The following is a 27,046-nucleotide window of genomic DNA, read 5'->3' as shown; positions in this document are numbered from 1 at the left end:
AAAATTTATTACTAGTTAAAGATAGCACTGTCGAAATGAATTGTCTACTAGTTAAAGATACTATCTCCATCTCCATTTCCATTCCCTGGAATCTATCACCTCACTTCATTATTGTTATTCTGTCGAAAGATATGAATATTGAAAAAATTTAAAGATCAAGTATCTCCCTCGCTCAAAGTTTGGTAATTTGCACCATGTATGCGTGTTGTTGGTCAATCTTCACTTTCTATGGTTTTTCCCTTCTTCCTTCCTAAAAGTGGCAAGTGACTCCCTCTCTGACACTTCTTGGTATTGGTTGAAAAGAAGAAGAATTTGTATTAGAGTCTTATGGAAGTCTAATCGTTTATATTCCTAGAATTTTATTGCAATTTTTTTATAATATGTAGTATTGAAATTTGCATATAATTTTATGATGAGATTTGCTTGATGTTAATCTGTATACCTTGAGTTTTGCAATGATTATAAGATGAATCTGCACGAGTGTTAAAATTTTTTTGAAAATTAATATAAATTATAATGAGATTTAGTAATTATCAAAATTTATATGTTTTTTGATGAGATTTGCATTAATCTCAAAAACTTTGAGTTTGAGGGCTGAACTTTTACTTTGAAATTGAGAATTGAGGAGGAAAACACTGTCTTTTTATGCTCTGTTATTGATTTTTAAAAAATAATCAAACTCAATTAATTTAGTTTAATTCGATTTTTATTAAAATCAATTTCAATTTAATTTTATATTTTAAAAAGTTTGATTTATTCGGTTTGATCAAATTAATTATATTTTAAATTAAACCAATTGAATGCTCACTTTACTTGTAAATAACAATACATGTTAGTGACATTAAAATTTCATTACTGATTTAGTGATACTATCATTAGTGACAAACACAAATTTGGTCATAAAAAATTTACAACGAGAATATAAACACATGATTAATCGCAAATTTATCACATAATTTTTTTTCGATGGAATACAGTCTTTCATTCATCACAAGAATTCAAAATTTTAATTGTTTGATCACAATTCTATTTAAATAATAATAATAAAAGTGTAAAGAAAGATATATAGTTTTTTGCATCGATTAATTCATAAAACACCAATAATTTTATTCACATTATAATTATTTAAAAATGGACTCTGAAAATTAAAGAAAACATTAAGTGAATTGCTCAAACGAAAACACCGAATGAATTATTTTGGTAATCATCAAAATATACTATGACTAAAAATATAGTGTATCTGATTATACAGATAGTAAGCTCTTACAGTATTATAATATAATATGAAATTCTAAATAAAAATCATATCATATTAATATTCTAATAAAATAATATACTACTGTAATTAGGATACTGTACTGCTGTAGTAGAATTCTAACACAAGAGTTGATATTTGAATTATTGAAATTTATATTTAATATTTTTTAATATTTTTATCTATTATTATATATATATATTTTTTTAGAGGGAAAAAAAAAAGAAAGGAGGGAAAAAACCATCTGTGTACCTGCATTTTTAACTTTCTCCTGAGCCTTCATAGCTGCTTGGGTTCTTCTTGTTGAAGGCGCCATAGCCACCCCATAAACTAGGGTTTCTGGTGGCCTCTCTAAATCCTTATCAACAACTACTATCTGAATTCAAGGTACAAATCTCCACATTCACAATTTATTTTTTTCTTCTTCCCTCTTGAGTTTATTTTCTCATTGCCTCAATGGCCACAATCTAGAAACTTCTACTGGAGACATGTAACCAATAATTTACACTTTTGCCACTGTAATAATCCCTAATGTCAACCTACCTCATCATCTAATTAGGACCTTTTTCCCAATTCTGACCCCTCTCCCCAGGTTATTTACGCTTTTTGCCACTCTTATCAGCAACTATTCGTGTGTTTTTGTTTATATATTGGTTTCGATCGGTAAAGTTTGCTGATTTCGTTTTGCAGTGTTCTATTTTGTCTACATATATATGGCGAAAGCTGCAAGTGGAACTACTAATCCCGGCGGTAAGAGTGGAGTCCGTATCGTGGTAGCTGGAGACCGTGGCACTGGAAAGTCGAGCTTGATAGTCACCGCCGCAGCTGACACTTTCCCCGCGAATGTCCCGCCGGTTCTGCCGCCCACGAGGTTGCCTGAGGATTTCTACCCTGACCGTGTACCCGTTACTATCATCGATACTTCCTCTAGGTATTTAGTCTCTCTCTCTCTCTCTCTCTCTCTCCCCCCCCTCCGCACAACAGAAAACTGAGATGGAAAAGTATATATATATGTACAGTGGACCGGCAAAGCTCAAAGTCTACTATTTATGATCGATTTTTGTGTTTGAACACATCGTGATTCTGGGATATAGAAGAAAAAGTAATAAAAAATGTTTGTTGCGCGGTAAAAGAAGTATGCTCAATGTAATTTAGCATATCTATTTCGATTGGATGAATTGAGGTGTGAAATTCATTTTGAAGTGAAAAGTTGTTTCTTATAAGATTTGACATGCAGTTTGCCTCTTTTTTGATCGAGTAATTATCTCAAGTAATGAAGTTTTCATTAATTTGTACGTGATTTAGGGTGGAGGATTCTGGTAAAGTAGCTGAAGAGCTAAAGCGAGCTGATGCGGTTGTTCTTACTTATGCATGTGATAAGCCAGAGACTCTTGATCGATTGAGTACCTTCTGGCTTCCAGAGCTTCGTCGATTAGAGGTTTTTTAAATGAACATATCCACTAGAAATATATGAATGATTAGTGCAGGAAGAAATTATCCAAATGTATGATAGTGAATCGACACATGTTGTTAAACTGACTAAAGTAGTCTATGACTCTAAATTTCTCTCTGATAAGCATTCACTAATAACCAAAAAAAAAATGTGGCAAATGGAATTTTCTGGACTTTTCTCCTGGAATTGTTTCTTGAAACTGCATCCTATCTTGTCAGAACACATGGAGTCCCAAAATATGCATGTGCGCACACACGCATAGGGGTGCTATTTCTATGTATTTCTAATGTGTAAACTTTGAGCAGGTAAAGGTGCCAGTCATAGTGGTGGGTTGCAAGCTGGATTTAAGGGATGAGAACCAGCAGATGAGTTTGGAGCAAGTGATGTCACCAATAATGCAACAGTTTCGAGAAATTGAGACTTGCATTGAGTGTTCAGCATTTAAACATATTCAGGTACTTGTTGATGTGTTCTTGTGGCTTCTGTTTATCTTGAATTTCTTTGTAGGATACTGATGCTTGAATCTTTAGAGTAATTTAAGCTTGCATATGGTGTGATATGCTGTAGCAGCCCCTTTCCAATGCACTCTTCTTTGGGGCTCTTTACAGTGCTTTGGGTTCTGTGACTAATGATCTAATTGCCAGTTGGCTTCCATCTTTGCAGATCCCTGAGGTTTTCTACTATGCACAAAAAGCAGTGCTTCATCCAACTGGTCCACTGTTTGATCAAGAATCACAAACTTTGAAGCCTAGGTGCGTGAGAGCCTTGAAGCGTATTTTTATTCTGTGTGATCATGATAGAGATGGTGCCCTCAGTGATGCAGAATTAAATGATTTTCAGGTAGGTGCATCTATTTTTCCTTTGATCATTTTTTCCCGGTTGGCCATCTTTTTTATGGTTGGGGGATTAATGTGAATTCATTATGTATGATGTTTATCAACTGCCCCCATGTTATTGTTGGGCATAGCAAAATCAAACTTCATATGCCTGAAAACAGTCTTCAGAGTTTTGTGAGGTTAAATTTTTTCCACTGGTCTTGTGGACTAATGATATCCTCCTTGCATTGGCAGGGAGTAAAATAAAGCCTTGGCTTGGGCACCTAGCAATGGATTATGGTTGAATATTCATACAGTTAACACTCTTAAAGTGTTTTGTTTCTGAAGTTTGTCAAGAATCTAATGTTATACTTGTCGTCAGGTCAAATGTTTCAATGCTCCATTACAACCTTCTGAAATCATAGATGTTAAGAGGGTTGTAGAAGAAAAGTTACCTGGCGGAGGCGGCACTGATAGAGGAGTCAATGAAAGAGGCCTTACTCTCACAGGATTCTTGTTTCTCCATGCATTGTTCATAGAAAAAGGACGACTTGAGACAACCTGGACTGTACTCAGGAAATTTGGATACAACAATGATATCAAACTTGCTGATGAGCTAATTCCAACATTCAAACGAGCTCCTGATCAGGTAACATTTCACTAAGGTAAACTGTGATTGTTGTATTCGCCATGTTTTAACTCAGAGTTCACATCCATCCAAATGACACATGCTAATGATTTTCCTTCTAACCTTGATCATACTTGTGCTTCAATACATTAGATTGTCTGAATTCTTGAATTGAATGGGAGCAGGAGAAGTCCTTCATGGCAGAATTTCCAACTTTGACAAACTAAAGTAGTTGGGATCATGGTTCATTCGCATGGGATTGTGTGTGTATCTTTCTGCTTGCTCTTGTTTGGAGACTTTGGACATGCTCTGTGCTTTCATACAGTTGTCTTTCTTTCTTTTCTTATTTCCTCCATGATGTGCTTGTTTAAATTGCTTACATTTACTTTTCATTTTTTGTAGAGTGTGGAGCTCACAAATGAAACTATTGAGTTTTTGAAGGGTATCTACGAGTTGTTCGATAGTGATTATGTATGTATCTATCTGTTCTTTGATTAGTAGTAACTACTTAAACAGTTAAACTGCTTTGTTAATTTTGTGCCTGTGCTTTGTTTTAACAGGATAATAACCTGCGACCTGTAGAGCTTGAGGATATCTTTTCTACTGCACCAGAAAGGTAAACTGGCTTTCTGTCAAGTCCGATTCATTATTATTTTAATTCTTTTTATTAGGTTGAAATGTGAATTTTTTTTATTTTATTTTTTATTTTGTGGAATTCTGTCATTCTAGTGTGATGGTTTTGCATGTTTTCTTTCTTTGTTGTTGGACTTCTTTGATTATGGTGGTGATCTCCTTGAGTTATTTCATGAAAATCTTTCATCCACATTGATTTTTGTGGACATGGTGAAGCTGCCTCTATATGTAATCATTGATTTATGTTATTGAATCTCTAATGTCTACTATGATAAGATGGCTTAGTCAAGGGTTTTGCCACCTAAGTGCCTGATATATCTCCTGATAAGAACATATATGTTTGGGTGCATCTATATGTCCACATTTATGTATAACTAATTAAAGTATATGTAATAAAAGCAGAAATGCAGATGCATATGTTTAATCTAGTGGTTGTCCAACGCATAATCATATGAGCTTGAGCTCTCCCTGGCTTTACCCTTTATGTTCTGATTTATTTTAAGTGGCATTGTTGGTGTGTTATCTTTGACACTTGTCTTTTCAACCTCAGCCCCTGGGATGAAGCTCCGTATAAGGATGCTGCAGAGAAAACTGCATTGGGTGGACTATCAGTTAATGCATTTTTGTCAGAGGTATTAATATAATTTACAATCGCTCTGTCTCCCCGCCTGTTCCATGGTGCTTGCTTGTGCTAATTTACTGACTTGCCTTCCCTTTTGTCTGGTACAATATTCCCTTTCTAATGTCTTTTTTTTTTTAACAAAAAAAAAGATTTTCTTTATATGTACAGTCAGTACACTTGTTATGAAGTTTTATTTTGAACATAAGATGCTTGTGTTCCAATTTAAATATACATTAGGCTGCATCAGTACATCCTGATTTGTTAAAACACCTGCTTGATTTGTTGCTTTTTTTTTCCTGGGAGGAAGCATTGATGGTTAGCTGATCAGTTCAACATTTTGTGAAGAATAGCATCATTACAGCTGTTAGAAATTAGAATACTTTCATGCTATGACTTTGTATGTTTAACAAAATAAATGCATGCCAGTGGGCCCTTATGACACTTCTAGATCCATCACGTGCTGTGGAGAATTTGATCTACATTGGATATCCTGGTGACCCTTCTGCTGCTGTCTGCATAACAAGGAGACGGCGTCTGGATCGCAAGAAACAACAATCAGACAGAAATGTTTTACAGTGTTTTGTCCTTGGACCTAAGAATGCTGGGAAGTCTGCATTATTAAATTCTTTTATTGGAAGGTTTGTTTTCCGAATTCATATCTCAAAACTCAGAAAAGAGGGTCAATCAGTGAACATTCTTTCTGATAATTTGCATTCATTAATAAAATTTGATACCTTTGTAGTTCATTATTGTGGATACAGGCCATTTTCTGATGCAGCTTCTTCAACCACTGAGGATCGTTATGCAGTGAATGTTGTTGACCTACCTGGTGTAAGTTCTTTTGCATTCTGCATTATGCTTTGTAACTTATTCTCCCTCTCCCTAGTTTGGGGTTTCATCTAGGGGTTGAATGTGGGACAAATACTATACTTTGTGGGTGTGGCTGTGGCTGGATGCTATGCAAGTCACCAGAGATTAGAACATCTTTAAGTGTTATGGTTCTCGACTGAGTCCTCGGCATAACATGCCATCCAAGTTTTACCATGATAATCATTTTGTGGTTGTACTGAAGTTTTATGATTTTTGGGTCTGTAGGGAATTAAGAAAACCCTTGTTTTGAGAGAAATTCCTGAGGACGAAGTTAAGAAACTGCTATCTAATAAGGAGTCTCTGGCATCATGCGACGTAGCAGTTTTTGTTCATGACAGGTAAATATTAGGCACCGGTTGAATTTAGCCATCTAATCAGTAGTGGTTGTAGTCAGAACATTTACTTATTACCTTACAACTCTCTGGATTCATGTGATTTAACCTTGTGTTTTAAGAGAGGCCTTGAGGTTCACCCTGAGGTACCCACAAGGTGAAGCATAGTGATTTCTCTGTGAAGAGGCAATAATTGAATGGCTTTTTCTCTGTAAGCATGTGAGCACATGTTGTGACATGGACACCACAAGGGGTGTTTAGGTAATGAGGGATGGGGAGAAAGTGAGAGAGATAAGGAAAGAGATGGAAAGATAACAGAAACAGAGGATGGAAGATTGAGAGATCAGAAGAAAGAGGGAAGTTTCCAATTCTGTTATATGATAAATATCTCTCCTTGTACATGTTTGCTACTTATATCAACCAGAATAGAACTGGTAACCTACTTCGCCTAGCCCATTAACATCTCATTGCCTGTTAACTATAGCACTCTAAATGTGCTTACATAGAAGAGGAGAGAGATGCCTATAGCTGGATGTGTGATCGTTTTTTACCGTAGCCTTAGAACTATTATTACTCTTAAATGTTGATACTAATTTTGCTGCTGCAGCCTTAGCAGTGTTTTTAAGTATAACTTCAACCTGTGTTAAAGATAAGAGTACTGTTGCAGCTCTGATGAGTTCTCATGGAGGAGAGCAACTGAATTGCTTGTTGAAGTTGCTGGTCATGGTGAAGATACTGGCTATGAGGTGCCTTGCCTAGTTGTTGCAGCTAAAGATGATCTGAATTCTTTTCCAATGGCAATTCAAGAATCTGCAAGGGTATACTTTCCAAACCGACTAGTATTGCATGTCTCAAGTTGACTAATTTGGTTTCTGTTACCTATGTTTTTTGGTTTGAAAATTTTTTTGCTATTAATTTCTTGACTATATGGTTTCTTGAAATAATTGGCTGGTGTAAGAAGTGTATCTTTTTGTGTTCTCAATTCTACGGAGTTGTCTAGATTGTTTGATTGCCTACTCGAATCATGTCTATCTTTGTCTTGATAGTGTGAACCTTCTTTATTAGTTTTCTCAAACCTAAGTGAGCTGGCTTGGATCAGGCATTGTAGTAACCATCTTCAATACAATATTATTTGGTTTTTGCAGGTTAGTCAGGATATGGGAATTGAGGCGCCTATTCCCATCAGTTCTAAGATGGGTGATACCAATAATATCTTCCGCAGGATTGTAAATGCAGCAGAACATCCTCATTTGAGCATTCCTGAAACAGAAGCAGGGAGAAGTCGCAAGCAATACCATAGACTCATCAATCGTTCTCTTATGCTTGTTTCAGGTACGTCTAAAGTACTTCAATTTTGGAATTTCACTGGGCTTTGGAAGATTTGCTCTCTGGGAATTGGAAAATTTCAATTTCTATTCTCCTATTAGTTGTTATTGATCGTGGAACTATACTTGTATTTGCATGTCACTCAGGTGTTATATTATCTGTCCCTGTACATGATTTGAAGTTTTTTACCTGTTTATTGTAGTACTGCTGAAAATTTTGTTACAGATTTTGTCTGGTTGAAGCTAGCCATTGTGTTCTTGCAAAAGTGCAATGGCCATATTATTGATATCGCGTAATTCTATAATCGGATCAAGTCTGTTAAACAAATTAAACCTTGTGAAGGATTAGAGTACAACTGGTTTGGAAGTCATATTCATTGCATTAGCAATCCATTTTGCTGGTTGACATTTCTACTGTTGCACATTAAATTACTTTCAACTAAATTTCAGGGTCTTCTCTTTGGTCAATTCTTGTTTGAATGAATAATTAATATATTAGGGTTATGCCTACGCACATATCTACCATGTTAATTTTTATGCTTCGTTGTCGTAGTTGGAGCTGCAGTGACTATCGTTGGGCTGGCAGCATACCGAGTCTATGCTGCAAGGAAAAATACATCTGGCTGAAGGATGAAAATTTACCCATGGATCAAGGGAATGTTGCATTTGCTCCTGATGCCCGTTAGTTTTAACTGTACAATTTTTTGACATCAGGATTTAACAGTTTGAATGGGAGAGTTCACCAGTTGAATGTGCTTTCGACACATGTACCATGAAATTAGTTATCGTCCAGGGCTTATGCAATAATAAAATTTTGCTCCGGACCTCTCCTGTTAGCCATTTTGATAGTGTAGTGCACTTTGCACCGTGTAAGTATATTTTCGTCGCGTCTTCTTTTGTTGGCATCCTTTTTTTTCTTTCCCTTTAATTTATTTCAGAATGTATAGGGTCATTGATTAAACAGAGCCTTAGGCTAAATGCAATAGGATCAAAACGACAGATAAATATAACCTAACCCAAAAACAAACTGGAGCCCCAAAACACGGTCCTAAGCAATACAGGTCAAACCGGAACGCTTATACAGCCCGGCACTAACATTGCCGTCCAACAGATCTAACAGGGCAAGGTCCAACACAGAGAGGGTGAACTTCTACAGGATCTCCTCGACTTCAAGTCTTCAACTCTTATTCAAAATTCCAAACTTCTAATAAACATGAACACCAACCGAAGGGCTAAGAAAGTCAAAGCTCAAAAACACAACGGGAGAGTTCATCAATTTTTATCTTTAGCCTTGGGGGTCATTCTTTAAGAACAAGGACAGCTAAAACGACTTAGTTATCCATTTCAAACTGAAATGAAGAATCCTCTCCAAATCTGAAAAATTAAGTTCGAATGAGTTATTTGTGCAGCTTCAAATGTTATCATACATGATTCCACGTGAACAAAGGAAGCACAAACAAAGAGAAAAAAAAAATAAAAGATCAGCCAAATTGTATATTCATTTTGATATGCACCAATTTATCTTAGTTTAACTAAAAGAAAAGTATTTACTATTAAGAATCAAACAATCACACAATCCAAAAATAAGTAGAAACATAATAAGTATAAACAGAATTAAATAATCATACAATCTAAAAATAAACACGAAAAGAAATTAACACGTAGATTCAACGTAGTTCACCAATTTGGCTACGCTACATCAGTTAACATTTTCTTATTTCTCTATGAGTTTTTGAATGGAATAGACTAGAAGAATATTACATATCTATATGCTTGATAAAAATACAAAAAGATAAAATAGCTCTAAAAAAAATTCACCTCGGGGGTGAGGCCAGCTTAGCGCGGAGTTGAATTAATGACCATGGAGTATGGTGTACAGTTCATAATATATTAATAGACTCCATATCTTAACAATTCTCCCACTTAAAGAATAATTTAGTCAATCCAATTATTTTCATTCTCCATGCCAATGTATTCAACAAAAAATAACTAGCCGTAAACATCTTTCATACTATTGTATAAAACCAACTAAAGCCTTGCACAACTCCAACTTCCCAGCATCAACATCTTTAGTCAACATGTTTGCTGAATTCTTAGTACCTTCAATTTTCTTCAAACACATCTAACATTTTTTCACCAAATTGCGAGTGAAATAGTACCCACGTCGGATGTATTTTATTTTGAAGTGATACACTAGGTTATTCACCAACTGTATGGTACTCTGACTATCAGTGAAAATAACTTCATCAAGCTGCTTCTTGCCCAACTCTTCCAAGTAATTAGTCAACCATATTATCTCCTTATCAGTTTCAGCAATTGCAACATATTCAGTCTCTGTAGATAACATAGAGATACACTTTTGAAGTTTAGACATCCAGCTCATTGCTGTTCCATCTATAATGTAGACATACCTGGATGTGCTTTTGCTAGTATTCATATCTCCACTAAGATCAGCATCAACAAAACCTTCTAATACTACCTTGCCATTCCCATAACAAAGTGATGTACTAGCTATTCCTTTCAAGTATCTCAAAAGTCACTTCACAGCTTCCCAATGTTTTTTTCCTGGATCTGACATATATCTGCTCACAGCTCCCACTGTATGTGCTATATCAGGTCTAGTACAAACCATAACATACATCAAACTCCCAACTGTAGAAGTATAGGGTACTTTTGCCATGTGATCACACTCCATAGTTGTATTGGCTAATTGATCCTTTGACAATTTGAGATGGTTAGCTAAAGGCGTGCTCCTGGACTTAGCATCATCAACTCTGAACCTGAATAACACCTTCTCAATGTATTGCTCTTGGGACAAATTTATAATTCTAGCAGACTTGTCCCGGAAAATCTTCATCCCCAGAATCTATTTTGCTGCATCCAAATCTTTCATCCCAAATTTTAATGACAGCCTCCTCTTCAGATTATTGATCTCCTCCATACTTAACTCTGCAATTAACATATCATCCACATACAAGAGTAAAATAACAAAAAGTCAGTAGACTTCTTAATATAACAACATTGATCCTTTTTATTCCTGTGAAAACTGTTTCTGCACATGAAAGAGTTAAACTTCTTATACTCCTGTCTTGGAGCCTGCTTCAACCCATACAAACTCCTCTTGAGCTTGCACACCATGTGTTCCTTACCAGGAATCTCATATCCTTGTGGTTGCTGCATGTAAATCTCTTCCTCCAGATCTCCATATAAAAATGTTGTTTTTACATCCATCTGCTCAAGGTGCAAGTTCTCTGCTGCAATAATATTTAGCAAAATTCTAATTGTGGTTAGCTTCACAACAGGAAAGAATATTTCAGTATAATCAATATATTTTCTTTGTGAATATCCCTTAACCACCAATCGAGCCTTAACCTAATTTTACCATCAGTTTCATTCTTCATCTTATAAACCCACTTGTTTAATAAAACTTTCTTCCTTACAGGTAACTCAGTTAATTTCCAAATCATTCTTCTCAAGTGACCATATCTCATCATCCATGACTTCCTCCCACTTGATTGAATCCTTCACCTACAAAGCCTCATCAAAGGATTTTGGTTCCCCTCCATCAATCAACAGCAAATAATACAAAGAAGGTGAATACCTTTTGTTGTCCCTTGAGGCAACCCAAGAGGGGGGGTGAATTGGGTTTATAAAAATTTAATGGCAAAGACAAGAAATTAGAAGAGAATAGGGAAGAGAAAAATCAACACAAGGATTTATAGAGGTTCAGCTATCCAAGCCTACGTCCTCTCCTCAAGCTCCACTTGAGAGTTCAACTCCACTATCAAATCTTCTTTGGGTGAAGATCAAAACCCTTACAATCTTAGAGCAAGCCTTTGCTCTTTACAAATCTCTTTTTCCACTCAAGAGCAATTCTTTGCTCAATGCCACACTCACAACAACAGAATCTCTCAATCAACCTTTACTTACTCAGAAAAGCCAATCAATTACAACTCAAAACAAGCTTTCAAGAAATCAATGCTTTGGCTCAAGGTTTTGAGAGAGAGAGAATGAAAAATGCTGTAATCTTAATAAATATTTGCTTAGATGGTTGTTGTAACCTCACAACAACAAAAACAAGTTGTATTTATAGTTCATTCATAAATATGGCCGTTGGGGGTGCATTAAATGCAAATAGAGCCGTTTATGTTCAGAAATAACCGTTACACCGCGTTCAGAAAAACTCAGGTTCGGCGGCCTAAGCTTAGAGTTCGGCGGCCGAACCATTTGGGGCGAAGAAACTATTCCTTTAAAACTGAACTTTCGGCGGCCTAAACTCAATGTTCGGCGGCCGAACATAGTGGACTTTCATTTCTGTTCCTCACTTTCGGAAGCCAAACTTCAGGCTTCGGAGGCAGACCCAAAACACACTTTCGGCGGCCGAAGGTTAAATGTTCGGCGGCCGAAAGTGTGGGACTTTCGTCTCTGTCCCTCACTTTCGGAAGCCGAAGGTTACACTTTGGGGGCTGGTTGAAAAACCACTTTCGGCGGCCGAAAGTCAATGTTCGGCGGCTGAACATAGGGGACTTTCGTTTCTGTCCCTGACTTTCGGAAGCCGAAAGATGACTTTAGGGGGGGCAAAAAATAATTCTTTAAATCTTTGAAAAATCATAACTTAGGCTGTAAAAATCCTTTTTTCAAACCGTTTGAACTTTTGCAACCTATATTTTTAGATCTTTCATTTTGATGAAAAATAATTTCAAAATCACTTCTTTTGGAAAATTTCATTTTGGTCCCTGAAAGTCAAGTACTTCAAAAAAATGGCCATATCTAAAAGAACTTTTAGAAATGAAAGAACCCTTGAGCCATCACAATTAATTACTTGAAATTCACAATGAATAAAATGACAATCATGCTAAATGAAAATACTTTATGATCCCTTCCTTGTAGTATGCTTCCAAAATTGGCACTTTTCACTTTTGCGATTGAAGCAATATCATTTGTTTCAATAAGGGACCTGCAAGCTCAATACAAACACTCTTGGAAATAATTAGTAGCACACCAATTGTTTATTAATCATCAAAACAAGGATTAGGACATTTAGGTCCAACAATCTCCCCCTTTTTGATGATGACAAACAATTGGTAAACAGTAGGATAATAATCATAAGTGTAGTGTGTGTATTTGAAAAATTTCTCCCCCTTAATGTGCTCCCCCTGTCAAAAATACTTTATGCCATATTTAAAAAGTGAGAAGGCACATAAGGGAGGTTTTGACTCAATGCAATGCCATGAGATGTGATGGATCCTATATGAATGAATGAGTCCCAATAAAAATGCATCTCAAATGAAGGAGCTGTAAATACACACAATATTCACAATCCAAGAGAGAAAAAAAATTAATCCAAAAGAGTCAAACAAAAATAGTCAAACAAAAATCAAGGTAATAACCAAATATAGTCAATATCCATAAAAGTTATCAAATGTATACATAAGTAATACCATCTCTCCCCCTTTTGACATCATCAAAAAAAATACCACAATATCAGAAGGGAAAGAACAACAGCAACTATATAAACAACAAAAAATATCACTGAGGCGGTTGAGGAGGTGGCACTCCAGATGACTGCTGAATGAAGTGCAAAATCTGTCTCTGCTGCTCGATCAAGATCTGCTGCTGGTCTGTAAGGCGTGCTAACTGCTGCTCCATCTGAGTCTGGCGATCAGACATCTGAGTCTGGCGATCAGACATCTGAGCAACCTGCAACTCCAGACGACCCATGGCATCATACATATCAGATGCAGTCTGAGAAGATGTACCTTGCTCGGTGGACCGCCCGGTACTAGTATCGCCTCTGGGAGCTCGCTCTGTCTCAAGGTCAGCAGGAGAAACATCATCTGACTCCTCATCAGAACTATCATGTGGCTGTGCTGCCTCGTGGGCTGTCCTGCGGGCTGCAAAATCTCTCCTAGAATTATAAAATTCATTGCCTCTTCTAACCAGACACATATGGTGGAGGGTAGCCTCAGTGTAGGGGATGTACTCACTAGACAATGGTAAGGCAGACTCGGTACCGGGGTCAACACCTAGGGCTCGGAGAAGAAGAGTAAGATGACGACCAAAGGGGAGACAGCCTCGACTCAGCCTAAGGGAGTCTGCTATAGAGTGAATCATAATATGTGGCAGGTTAAGGGCTCGACCCTCTAGCAGACAAGACACTACAAACATGTCAGAGTACGAGAGTGCAGTCCTATGACCCGATCTAGGGAGAATCTCATAGGTGACTATGTGGTGAACAACTTTAGGGAGAGTGTTGAGATCACAGGCCTTAAGTCTAGAGGGCTCCTCACGATCTACATCTCCTGAAATGACCCTAGTCTGGTGAAGGGAAGAGACCTCACCAGTGATCCACTTATGAGTGGTGGAGACAACAGCCCCAGAGTTGGGGATACCTAGGTGACGAGCAATGATGTCAAGAGTGAGGTAAACTCTCTGACCATTTACAAAACTGACTAGGTGAGGGGGAGTGTGACGGGTGAAGGTGTGTAGGTTTGCGTAGAACTCCCTAACAATCCTAGGATGGGTGTCTGCTGGAGTGATAAGAAGGTGGTCCCATCCCTGAACAATGAAGGGCTGTAGGAAACCCTGAGTGCGAAAAAGCTGAACACTATTATCATGGATTGTTCTCCCAGGATGAACAAACCTGAGAGAAAAAGGCTCAAAAGCTGGATCCTGCTCTCTAACTACAGGAAACTCAAAGGGTGGTGAGGCAGGACGGTCTGGGGAGGGAGACCCGGGAGCTCTACTGGATTGACCTCTAAAATATGGATGTCTACGGGCTGTGGTTTTTCTACCCATTTTAACTAAACAAAAGCTACAGAGGCATATGAAGAAAAAAAGAAGAAAAAATAAGCAACATTGCCAAAAAAAAATTCAGCCCATAAGCACACAAAAGCCAACCAATAAGCATCACAGTCTTATATATAAAACTTGATATATAAATTCCCAGCTAACAAGATAGCACAGCTAAATAACAACCCAGCTAATCAGTATGTGCATTTTAACAAAAAAAAACAGTTTTATAAATATACAACAAAATAACCCAGCTAACAAATTAACAAAAAAATGCCTACATTCAAAAACAAAAAAAAATAAACCAAAACAAACCAAATAACCCAACCCAGCTAACAACAGCATATATATATATATAAAATATACTCAGCAGATTCTAAATCAACAAAACATAATAAAATCACAACCCTAAAGATCAAATCAACAGAAAAAAAATAAACAAAAATAAAGAAAAATAGAGAGAGAAAAACAAAACTCACCCAAATGAAAAAGTTCGAAATGGGTTCCGTGGGAAGAGACGAAGCTGATTTTTGGTGTTGCAGAGAGGAAAACAGAGTAAAAAAGGAAGTTTTTGAAGAAAATGGGGCTCAAAACGGGCGATTTGGGACAGGGAGAGGAGGAGAGCTACGGGGAAGAGAGGGAAAGCTTCGGGGAGAGAGAGAGTCGCACGAGGAAGATGATGAGCTGTCGCGGGGGGTTTTTAAGGAACGCGCAGTTTCGGCGGCCGAACTAATCTTCGGCGGCCGAACCTGGGCAATTTTAGGGGGCCGAACTTAAATTTCGGCAGCCGAACTTCACAATGTTCGGCGGCCGAATAGAATGTTAGGCGGCCGAAAAATAAAAAGAAAAAAGACAGAAAAACATAAAATTTCCCACTTTTCATATTGCCCTTGAAATTGAAGGTTAGGGGGCCGAAAGTGCCTCCGAACCTGGAATTTTTGGGCTTCCTCCCCCTTTTTTTTTTTTTTTTTTTTTTAATTTTAAAAAAAATTAAAACTATATCAAACAACCTAACAAACTTTCAAAGAGATAATAACAGAATAATAATAAAATAAAAACACTCAACAAACAACACCATCTAGCATTCCCAATTCCCTTTTAATGAAGTTAAATCTTTCTTCATTTAGGGGTTTAGTGAAAATATCAGCTAATTGGTTGTTTGTATCCACAAATTCAAGAACAACATCACCATTTAACACATGATCACGAATGAAATGATGTCTAATGTCAATATGCTTAGTTCTAGAATGTTGAATGGGGTTCTTGGTTAAATTGATTGCACTTGTATTATCACATTTAATAGGAATGTGATCAAGAGACACTTCAAAGTCTCTTAATTGTTGCTTAATCCAAAGGATTTGATTACAACAAAGACCCGCCGCCACATATTCGGCTTCGGCGGTTGAAAGTGCAACCGAATTTTGTTTCTTGCTACACCAAGAAACAAGAGATTGTCCTAGAAGTTGACAAGTACCCGAGGTACTCTTCCTATCAAGAATGCTTCCGGCAAAGTCGGCATCCGAGTAGGAACATAAAGTAAAGGATGAACTTCTAGGATACCATAACCCCAAATGCAATGTGCCATGTAAATATCTAAGAATGCGTTTAACGGCATGCAAATGAGACTCTTTAGGACATGATTGAAAACGTGCACATAAACATACGGAAAACATGATATCCGGTCTAGATGCGGTAAGATATAAAAGGCTTCCGATCATACCTCTATAGAGCTTTTCATCAATAGGCTTACCCTTTTCATCCTTGTCAAGCTTGGTGTTTGTGCTCATTGGAGTTCTACTTGGCTTGCTACTCTCCATTCCAAACCTTTTGATTAGCTCCTTTGTGTATTTGGCTTGGTTGATGAAGATGCCATCCTTAGCTTGTTTGATTTGAAGCCCAAGGAAGAATTTGAGTTCTCCCATCATGCTCATCTCAAACTCACTTTTCATAACTTTTGAAAACTCTTCACACAAACACACATTAGTAGCACCAAATATAATATCATCAACATATATTTGCACTACAAGGATGTCATTTCCATGATTTTTGACAAAAAGAGTTGTATCCACTTTGCCTTTTGAAAAACCATTTTGCAAAAGAAAATTACTTAATCTTTCATACCAAGCTCTAGGAGCTTGTTTTAAACCATATAAAGCTTTAGACAATTTAAAAACATGATTTGGAAACTCATGATTTTCAAACCCCGGAGGTTGCTCAACATAAACCTCCTCCTCAATAAACCATTTAAAAAGGCACTTTTTACATCCATTTGAAAGAGATTAAAATTCATGTATGATGCATATGCAAGCAAGATTCTAATGGCTTCTAATCTAGCTACGGGGGCAAAAGTTTCATCATAGTCTATGCCCTCCTCTTGGTTATAGCCTTTAGCTACCAACCTAGCTTTGTTCCTTATGATATTGCCATCTTCATCAAGCTTGTTTCTAAACACCCATTTGGTGCCTATGGTGGGGTGATGTTTTGGTCTAGACACTAAGGTCCAAACCTTGTTCCTTTCAAATTGGTTGAGTTCTTCTTGCATAGCAAGAACCCAACTCTCATCACCAATAGCCTCATCTATAGATTTAGGTTCTATATGAGATATGAATGCAATATTATTACATACATGTCTAAGAGAGGATCTAGTAGTTACCCCTTGTGATGTATCACCAATTATTTGATCCTTGGGGTGATCCTTCTTGTAGGCCCAATCCTTTGGCAAGTCATGTTGGACTCCTTGACTTTGTGTAATTTGCATTTGTTGCTCTTGAAGTCCAACTTCATCTTCCTTTCCTTCTATTGAATCCTCCTTGGGTTGACATTGATCTCCATGAGATTGAGGATCTTCAATGGTCAACTCATCAAGATTACCTACAAGATCATCATCACAAGATACCTCCTTTCTAGAAGCAAAGGGATTAGATTCATCAAAAACAACATGCATTGACTCTTCAACTATCAAGGTTCTTTTATTGAATACTCTATATGATTTACTAGAAATAGAGTATCCTAGGAAGATACCTTCATCGGTCTTGGAGTCAAATTTGCCTAGATTATCCTTATTGTTTAATATGAAGCATTTGCAACCAAAAACTCTAAGATAACTAACTCTAGGTTTCCTTCCATTCCAAAGCTCATAAGGAGTTTTATTTAGGAGAGGTCTAATTAAAACTCTATTTGAAACATAACAAGCCGTATTTATGGCTTCCGCCCAAAAATAAGTAGGTAAATTATACTCTCTTAACATAGTCCTCCCCATATCTAAAAGAGTTCTATTTTTTCTTTCAACAACACCATTTTGTTGGGGAGTCCTAGGAGATGAAAAATTATGAGTGATCCCTAACTTATTGCAAAAAGTTTCAAATTTTTCATTTTCAAATTCTCTACCATGATCACTCCTTATAGAAGAAATTTGAGAACCCTTTTCATTTTGAACTTTCTTTGTAAAACTTTTAAAAGCATCAAAACAATCATCCTTATGAGCAAGGAACACAACCCAAGTATACCTAGAGTAGTCATCAACTATAACAAACCCATAATGCATGCCACCAAGACTAGCTACTCTAGTTGGACCAAATAAATCCATATGCAAGAGTTGCAAAGGTCTAGAAGAGATTACCTTATTAATAGCTTTAAAGGAACTCTTAACTTGCTTACCCATTTGACATGCATCACATACTTTGTCCTTTTCATATTTGATCTTTGGAAGACCATCAACTAGCTCATCTTTGCTCAAATTTTTGAGGAGATCCATGCTAGCATGAGAAAGCCTTCTATGCCAAATCCAAGAGTTATCACTAATAGACACAAAGCACTTCATATCTTGGTTAGTCATAGCTTGTAAGTCAATAAGATAAATATTCTCAACTCTTTCACCAACAAACAATATTTTGTTATCCGACATTCTAGACACAAAATATGATTTTGGCTCAAAGATAACTCTACAACCTTTATCACATAATTGACTCACACTTAACAAATTATGCTTCAAACCATCAACTAATAGAACTTTATCAAGAATAGGAGAGTTTTCCTTACCGACTTTACCTATACCAACAATTTTACCTTTTCCATTGTCTCCAAAGGTTACTTGTCCACTTCCGTCTTTCTTTTCAAGAGAGATGAAGTGATTTGAGTTTTCGGTCATGTGCCTTGAACATCCACTATCTAGATACCATTTGCTTTCAATTTTGAGGATTTCAAGCACACCTAAAAGAAAGAATTCAAACACTTTTAGGTACCCAAATGTACTTGGGTCCTTGGGGGTTAGTCATTCCACTATCCAATTTCCATATGCTACCATAACCAAGATGCAATTTTCTAATAGAGCACTTATAGTTGGTGTGACCAAACTTGCCACAATAGTGACAATGACCATTGAACCTTCTTACTCTAGGTCCATAGGTGAGTGAGTGTGTTTGAGTTCTCATGTGGCCATTTCTCCTTTGCTTATTAAAAGCGTGTGAGCAAGAGATATGATTAGAGTGGTGATTTTGTGAACTTGAAGTGTGTGTTCTATAATGATCATTTCTCTTATATGCAAATTGCCTAGGTGTGTGTCTTATATGAGTGTTGTAACTAGTGGATTGGTGTACATGTGCATTCCTTGTAGGTGCATTCCTCATAGACATATTGCTACTAGAAACTTTAGGCACATTTCCATTTGAGCTAGAAACCTTAGGTTCATGTGAGTTGGTAGCTTTAACAAAAACGGTTTTAGAAAAATTTGCTTGAGTTGATTTATCATAGCCAAGGCCATACTTGATGCTTGGAGACCTTTGAGAGTCTAAAATCTCATCAAGTTTGTCCTTGCCTTTTAAAAATTTTGAAAGATAATTTTTCAACTCAAGGATTTCATTTTTCAAATTTTTATTTTCTAGTGAGAGCTCATCTAAGGATTTTTGTAAAGAATCATTTGAGGGTAAAGGTTCCTTAAGTGAGTTCTCACTTTCCTTTTTAAAGCTAGCTAACTCACATTTCAAAATTTTATTTTTCCTATGACTCTTTTCAAGCTCATCATTCGTTAATTTTAAAGCACCTACAAGTTCATCATATGAAAACTCAACATCATCATCATTTAAAGTAAAGTCATCAAGAGTAGTTACCTCATCGGAGCTTTCCTCTAGAGCCATGAAGCACATGTTGGCAATTTCATCACCAACCTCCTCTTCTTCGGAATCACTTGACTCATCCCATGTTGCTTTGAAGGCCTTCTTCTTGAACTTCTTGATAGGCTTCTTCAACTTGGGACAATCCACTTTGTAGTGACCCGGCTTATTACATTCATAGCAAATGACTACTTCCTTTTTGCTTGATTCACCCTTTTCCTTTCTAAAATTCTTCCTTGGGATGAACCTTTTATTTTGGAGAAGCAACTTCCTTATTCTCCTAGTTACCAAAGCCAATTCTTCCTCACTTATCTCTTCTTCTTCCTCACTAGTATCTTCGGAGGCTACCCTTAGAGCAATGTTCTTTTTCATCTTGCTAGGTTCCTCCACTTGCTCTCTCTTTAGAGTCATCTCATAGTCAATGAGATTTCCCAAGAGTTCATCCAATTGCACTTTGGTTAAGTCTTTGGCATCCTTTAAGGAAGTTACCTTTGGTAGCCATTCTTTAGGTAGACATCTAAGGATTTTCTTCACCAACTCTTCATTTGTGAATGTCTTCCCTAGAGATTTCATTCCTCCAATGATCTCAATGAACCTATCATACATTTGGCTAATAGTTTCATCGGATTTCATCTTGAACAACTCATATTGATAGATGAGGGATTCCATCTTGTTTTCCTTGACTTGATTGGTACCTTCATGAGTGACAACCAAAGCATCCCAAATTTCCTTGGCAGTGGACTTCATGCATACTTTGTTGTACTCACTTCTACTAAGGGCACAAAACAAGATGTGAATGGCTTTGTCATTGAGGGCTACCCTTCTCTTCTCTAGCTCGCTCCATTCACTCTTAGGTTTTTGCTCTTGGTTTCCATCAATAAATCTTGTGGGAAAGAAAGGCCCATTCTCTACAATGTCCCACAAATCAACTCCTTCCGATTTAAGGAAATAATACATTCTATTTTTCCAATATAGAAAGTCATTTCCATCAAAGAAAGGTGGTCTCACAACCGATTGACCTTCTTGAGAATTGAGGGCTGCCATTTGATCTTTACTCCAAGATAATTATATCTTCAATAAAGGGAGACTTAGCTCTGATACCACTTGTTGTCCCTTGAGGCAACCCAAGAGGGGGGGTGAATTGGGTTTATAAAAATTTAATGGCAAAGACAAGAAATTAGAAGAGAATAGGGAAGAGAAAAATCAACACAAGGATTTATAGAGGTTCAGCTATCCAAGCCTACGTCCTCTCCTCAAGCTCCACTTGAGAGTTTAACTCCACTATCAAATCTTCTTTGGGTGAAGATCAAAACCCTTACAATCTTAGAGCAAGCCTTTGCTCTTTACAAATCTCTTTTTCCACTCAAGAGCAATTCTTTGCTCAATGCCACACTCACAACAACAGAATCTCTCAATCAACCTTTACTTACTCAGAAAAGCCAATCAATTACAACTCAAAACAAGCTTTCAAGAAATCAATGCTTTGGCTCAAGGTTTTGAGAGAGAGAGAATGAAAAATGCTGTAATCTCAATAAATATTTGCTTAGATGGTTGTTGTAACCTCACAACAACAAAAACAAGTTGTATTTATAGTTCATTCATAAATATGGCCGTTGGGGGTGCATTAAATGCAAATAGAGCCGTTTATGTTCAGAAATAACCGTTACACCGCGTTCAGAAAAACTCAGGTTCGGCGGCCTAAGCTTAGAGTTCGGCGGCCGAACCATTTGGGGCGAAGAAACTATTCCTTTAAAACTGAACTTTCGGCGGCCTAAACTCAATGTTCGGCGGCCGAACATAGTGGACTTTCGTTTCTGTTCCTCACTTTCGGAAGCCAAACTTCAGGCTTCGGAGGCAGACCCAAAACACACTTTCGGCGGCCGAAGGTTAAATGTTCGGCGGCCGAAAGTGTGGGACTTTCGTCTCTGTCCCTCACTTTCGGAAGCCGAAGGTTACACTTTGGGGGCTGGTTGAAAAACCACTTTCGGCGGCCGAAAGTCAATGTTCGGCGGCTGAACATAGGGGACTTTCGTTTCTGTCCCTGACTTTCGGAAGCCGAAAGATGACTTTAGGGGGGGCAAAAAATAATTCTTTAAATCTTTGAAAAATCATAACTTAGGCTGTAAAAATCCTTTTTTCAAACCGTTTGAACTTTTGCAACCTATATTTTTAGATCTTTCATTTTGATGAAAAATAATTTCAAAATCACTTCTTTTGGAAAATTTCATTTTGGTCCCTGAAAGTCAAGTACTTCAAAAAAAATGACCATATCTAAAAGAACTTTTAGAAATGAAAGAACCCTTGAGCCATCACAATTAATTACTTGAAATTCACAATGAATAAAATGACAATCATGCTAAATGAAAATACTTTATGATCCCTTCCTTGTAGTATGCTTCCAAAATTGGCACTTTTCACTTTTGCGATTGAAGCAATATCATTTGTTTCAATAAGGGACCTGCAAGCTCAATACAAACACTCTTGGAAATAATTAGTAGCACACCAATTGTTTATTAATCATCAAAACAAGGATTAGGACATTTAGGTCCAACACCTTTTTGGTGACTTGGTAGCCCTGGTAGATCTCCTCAACATTGGTGCAGGTGTGACTGGCTGCTGTTCTGGTTCTACAACAGTGTTTTATGGATTCTCTTGTGGTCTTACTGTAACATCACTAGGTGAAATTTCCTGCAACTCAACCTTAGCTCCCACTTCTTTTGCATCTTCATTTTGCACCCTAGACTTGTCCTTATACAAGATATTCTCATCAAGTGTCACATCACAATGTCTCAAGATCTTTCTGTTCTTATTATTCCAAAATCTGTACCCAAACTGATCCTAACCATACCCAATGAAATAACACTTTAAAGCCTTTGTGTCAAGTTTGTCTCTCTTTTCTAGATCAATGTGAACATAGGCAGCACACCCAAAAGTCCGTAGGTGAGTAAACTTGACCTCCTTACCCAACTAAACTTCTTCTGGAATTTTGAAACCCAAAAGAATTGAAAGGCCTCTATTTATCAAATATGCTGCTGTGCTCAATGCATCTGCCCAAAACATGTTTGGCAGCCCAGCATGTAGCCTCATGGTTCTTGCTCGCTCATTCAACATTCTATCATCCTTTCAGCAATCCCATTCTATCTTGCGTTGCCAGGAACTATCTTGGTGCACCTGATTCCCTCATCAGCACAGAACTTATTGAATTCTATAGAATCATACTCTCCTCCATTATCAGACCTTAGGCATTTGATCTTCAACCCTGTCTAATTTTCAACTTCAGCCTTCCATCTCTTAAAAGTGGTAAACACATCTAATTTGTTTCAAGAAGTAAACCCAAATCCTCCTACTGAAGTCATCAATGAAGGTAACATAATATCTCGAACCACGAAGAGAGAAAACTGGGGATGGCCCCCATATGTCTGTATGTATTAGTTTTAACCGTTCTGCCTTTGGTTCTCTAATAGCCTTTGTGAAACTGACCTATTTCTGCTTTCTTAAAATACAACTCTCACATAGACCCATATCAACAGATTTTAACCCTTGTGGATACCCTTTCAAAACTAGCATCTTCATCCCTTTCTCGCTCATGTATCCAAGCTTGTTGTGCCACAGACTTGACCTCGATGTACTGTCAACCGCAGCAACCATGTCCGAACACCCTGCAGTAGTATATAAAGTTTCAGATTTTGTGTCCCGTGCTATCACCATAACTCCTTTTATAATTTTCCAGAAACATCCTGCAACTTCCACTTACCCCCACTTGAGGTTTGGATATATACATCCCCCTTTCCAGCAATCTCCAAGGCTTTATTATCAGTAAGATACATCTTCCCATAATTTCTGGACTTGAAATTATGGAATAATTGTCTGCTCGGAGAAGAATGGAATGATGCACCTTAATCAAGTATCCATGAGTTAATCAGACTATCCACACTAAGAATTAAAGCAAAGCATTACTAATGTCATCTGCACAATATACAGAATCATCATTTTCATGAGACTTGTTCTTTTGACCTTTCTTCTTCTTAGGTTTAAGACAATCCTTTTTAATGTATCTCTTTTTACAACAGCCGTAACAAACAACCTCGTTTCTGCCATGAGATTTCTTCCGCTCCTTTGACTTCGATAGACCATTTTTACTATGGTTTCCCTTCAACTTGTTCCTGCCCCTACCCTCGATACTAAGTGCATCACCAGATGAATCCCTGGTTTTCCTTTTATAAATGCTCTCGCTCATGACAACATCTCAAACTTTATCAAACTTTAACTTTTCAGACCCACGTGAACTGCTAATTGCAGAAATAATAATATTCCATGACTTAGGTAGAGAGGATAATAAAATTAGGGCTCTTATCTCATCATTAAAATTAATCTTGATAGAGCTTAATTGACTGATGATCACATTAAATTCATTAATATGACCTGTGACAGATCCACTTTCAGACATCTCCAAATTAAACAAACGACGCATCAGATATACCTTGTTAATGACCGACGGTTTCTCATACATGTTCACTAGAGCTGCCAGCAATCCTGCATTCGTTGTCTCCTTAATGATATTGAAGGCAACATTTCTCGCCAACGTCAAACGGATCAACCCTAGTGCCTCCCAATCCTTCAAATTTCAAAGCTCCTATTTCATAATTTCTGGCTTCTCCCTTGACAGGGGTTCATGGAGGTTTTTCTGATATAAATAATCTTCAATCTGCATCTTTCAGAAACCAAAATCGGTTCTCTCAAACTTCTAAATTCGAACCTTCGACCTTTCTATCATCTTTTCAGATTGTTATGATATGAACCAAAACTCTGATACCAGTCGTTAAGAATCGAATAATCACACAATTCAAAAAATAAGCATGAAAAGAAATAAACACACAGATTTAACATGGTTCACCAATTTGACCACGTCCACAGTGGCTAGAGTTTTCTTATTTTTATATGAGTTTTTGAATGGAATACACTAGGAGAATATTATATATATATATATATATATATATATATATATATATATATATATATATGTCCAGGAAAAATGCCTTACACCCTGCCAACTCAACGCGAAGTTGGATCCGCAACTGTGGAAAATGGGATACAATTCATAATATATTATTAGACTCCATATCTTAACATTCATATAGCTATGGAGACAGAACTCATATTTTTTAGTGGAAGGATGTGTTGTCCCCGGAAAGCATAGGAGACAATCTACATGTGGTGAAAACAAAAGAGGACAAAGCTCTTTCAGTAAATTTAAATTTGATTTAATTTATTAATTTAGAAACATTCAAGGTTTAATGCATAATAATTACAGTGATGATGATGAAGAAACTAGAAAAGGAACCCGGAATCTATATAGGAATCAAGAAATTTAATTCCCTTTGATTGGTTTGAAACTGCCAGTATCGTTAAAGTTGAATCACAGAGGGAGAGAGAATTTGCTCGTGAGAAATCAAATCGCTCACAGCTCAATTTGCTTGTACAATGAAATAATTTTTCCACTGCAACCCATTTTATCCTTCTCTTTCTCACTCTGAGCGCATGTAGCAAGAAGATATAGCTCTTCCATTAGATGGGCCTGTGCCTATAAGCAGCAAAGGTGGATGTATTTTGAGTATCACTTCTGTTTTGCCACTCTCCTTTGGGAACACTGGCAAGGATTGGCCTCTCAATCTGATACTCTCCACCACATTCCCTTTCTAGTTTCACACAATAATTCCTAAACCCTTCAACTGTTACTTGAACCCTAAAATCCAAATTAAACAGCAACTTCATCTCCATTCTGTTCATTTCTGCTGTGCTTACTCCTCCTATTTTTGCATAGTAAGCATTGTTGTAACACCTGCAATTCAAGATGAAAATCAAAATAACAAGTTATGTCAAACTTAACATCTTGTTTCCTTACAACTCCCGAATTTTCCTAATAATATATTCGTGTTTTGTTTCTGATCTTATATGGGATTTTGGTATTGAACATCCCACGAAGAAACTGAATCTGCTCTGTGATCTATCATTGAATAAGAAGTTGAAACAATGACTCAAGGAATCACAGGCTCATAATATAGGCTTACTCACTGTAAAAGGAAAGATTAAAGATAGAACCTGATTCATCATTCCCCATGAAAGTTCATCTATAAAGGTAAGCATAATTTTAAACACAGAAAAATAAGCAACTTCATACTCAAAAGCCCAACAAATTTCTTAAGATAATTGATGAAAGATCCGAACTTTTTAGCCAAATCTACTCTAGATTTAAGAATCCTTTCTGGGTTTAATCAAATGATGCAATAACTTACTCATCATCTAAAAATTTTGCAGCTACCATGATGCTGGTGATCAGAAGACGATGAACATTGAAAGAAGTGAGACATGCATCCATCTGATGTAGAAATCTTTCCATGTATATATACGCAACAACAAAGCAAGAATTGCTGCACTTTGAGTACTTAAAGATTCGTTCAATATAAAGCCTGATGCTCAAAGATGGTGATCTTGATCCATGGAAGACTGTAACAACATCTTTCTTTCTTGATCCATCTAAAAATCTTTCATTCTTTTGAATACATCTCTCAAGAACAGATGCAAGAAGCACCAACACCCGAGGAATTCCTGAAACTCTTCCCCTAGATTCATATAATCCTAAACTTGAATATATTTCTGATTCAGACATAGCTATGGAACAATTATTTGAAGTTACAAATCTGACAAGCTTTATAGCTATATATATAGGGCTTGTTTTTGGAGGTATAAATATCTGGAATTTTTCCTTTTCTTTCAGGGAAAGTTAGATTGGAACATAATTATGTGACCTTAGAAATTAAAGAACTCTATCCCCTTGTGGGCCAATTGGCAGAATAAATCAAACTTTATATTGCACTATAGAAAGTTCCTTGTAGACTATGAGCACCAAGGAATACTCAAATAGTATGTACTGTGGTATATGAGCCCATGTGTTCGTGTGTTCCTATCTTCAACAAAAAAAAAATAAAAAAATACATGTGCTGCACAAGGAGATAAAGAGGGAAAAGTTTTGAGTGTTGATTTAGGGTATTGCAGTTTGCAGGAATATTAGGTTTGATTTATGTCTTCCTTTCTCTCGTATGCATATAGGGATGAGTATTTATTCAATTCAGATTAAAATCGAATCGAGTTGAATAATCAAAACTAAAATTTAGAATTTTGTTGATACCGAACCAAATAGAACTAAAATAAAATT

At 36.8% G+C, this 27,046-nt stretch overlaps 2 protein-coding genes across 4 annotated transcripts; one reads left to right on the top strand and one right to left on the bottom strand.

Annotated features, from left to right (window-relative positions):
- Nucleotides 1-1,492: 1,492 nt before the first annotated feature.
- Nucleotides 1,493-8,838, top strand: LOC110620829 (mitochondrial Rho GTPase 1). 3 transcript variants are annotated; one of them, XM_021764733.2, is made up of 15 exons: nt 1,493-1,642; nt 1,946-2,186; nt 2,561-2,693; nt 3,014-3,163; nt 3,372-3,548; nt 3,906-4,172; nt 4,554-4,622; nt 4,712-4,767; nt 5,335-5,416; nt 5,833-6,044; nt 6,168-6,237; nt 6,502-6,614; nt 7,276-7,426; nt 7,754-7,940; nt 8,487-8,838. In XM_021764733.2, exons 2-15 carry the CDS (start codon nt 1,969-1,971, stop codon nt 8,558-8,560), a joined length of 1,959 nt encoding a protein of 652 aa, XP_021620425.1. In that variant the 5' UTR covers nt 1,493-1,642; nt 1,946-1,968; the 3' UTR covers nt 8,561-8,838. The 3 variants fall into 3 exon arrangements, with proteins under 3 accessions (XP_021620425.1, XP_043815011.1, XP_021620427.1); XM_043959076.1 differs by lacking the exon at nt 1,493-1,642 and adding an exon at nt 1,829-1,847; XM_021764735.2 differs by lacking the exons at nt 1,493-1,642; nt 2,561-2,693 and having other exon boundaries at nt 2,050-2,186.
- Nucleotides 8,839-25,076: 16,238 nt separating this feature from the next.
- On the bottom strand, nt 25,077-26,596 carry LOC110620489 (cyclin-P3-1). Its single transcript, XM_021764249.2, has 2 exons — nt 26,127-26,596; nt 25,077-25,672 (listed from the first exon to the last, which is right to left on the bottom strand). Exons 1-2 carry the CDS (start codon nt 26,498-26,500, stop codon nt 25,399-25,401), a joined length of 648 nt encoding a protein of 215 aa, XP_021619941.1. The 5' UTR covers nt 26,501-26,596; the 3' UTR covers nt 25,077-25,398.
- Nucleotides 26,597-27,046: the final 450 nt, after the last annotated feature.

Source organism: Manihot esculenta, chromosome 8, assembly GCF_001659605.2.
Source record: "Manihot esculenta cultivar AM560-2 chromosome 8, M.esculenta_v8, whole genome shotgun sequence".
NCBI lineage: Eukaryota > Viridiplantae > Streptophyta > Magnoliopsida > Malpighiales > Euphorbiaceae > Manihot > Manihot esculenta.
This window is presented reverse-complemented; position numbering and strand designations above follow the sequence as displayed.

Bases quoted from the DNA above. Each gene is read 5' to 3' on its own strand.
- LOC110620829 (XM_021764733.2), top strand. From the start codon at position 1,969: ATGGCGAAAGCTGCAAGTGGAACTACTAATCCCGGCGGTAAGAGTGGA. The intron at 2,694-3,013 runs GTTTTTTAAATG...AACTTTGAGCAG, and splicing joins CAGAGCTTCGTCGATTAGAG to GTAAAGGTGCCAGTCATAGT. The intron at 4,173-4,553 runs GTAACATTTCAC...CATTTTTTGTAG, and splicing joins TCAAACGAGCTCCTGATCAG to AGTGTGGAGCTCACAAATGA.
- LOC110620489 (XM_021764249.2), bottom strand. From the start codon at position 26,500: ATGTCTGAATCAGAAATATATTCAAGTTTAGGATTATATGAATCTAGG. The intron at 25,673-26,126 runs GTAAGTTATTGC...CTTGAATTGCAG, and splicing joins GCAAAATTTTTAGATGATGA to GTGTTACAACAATGCTTACT.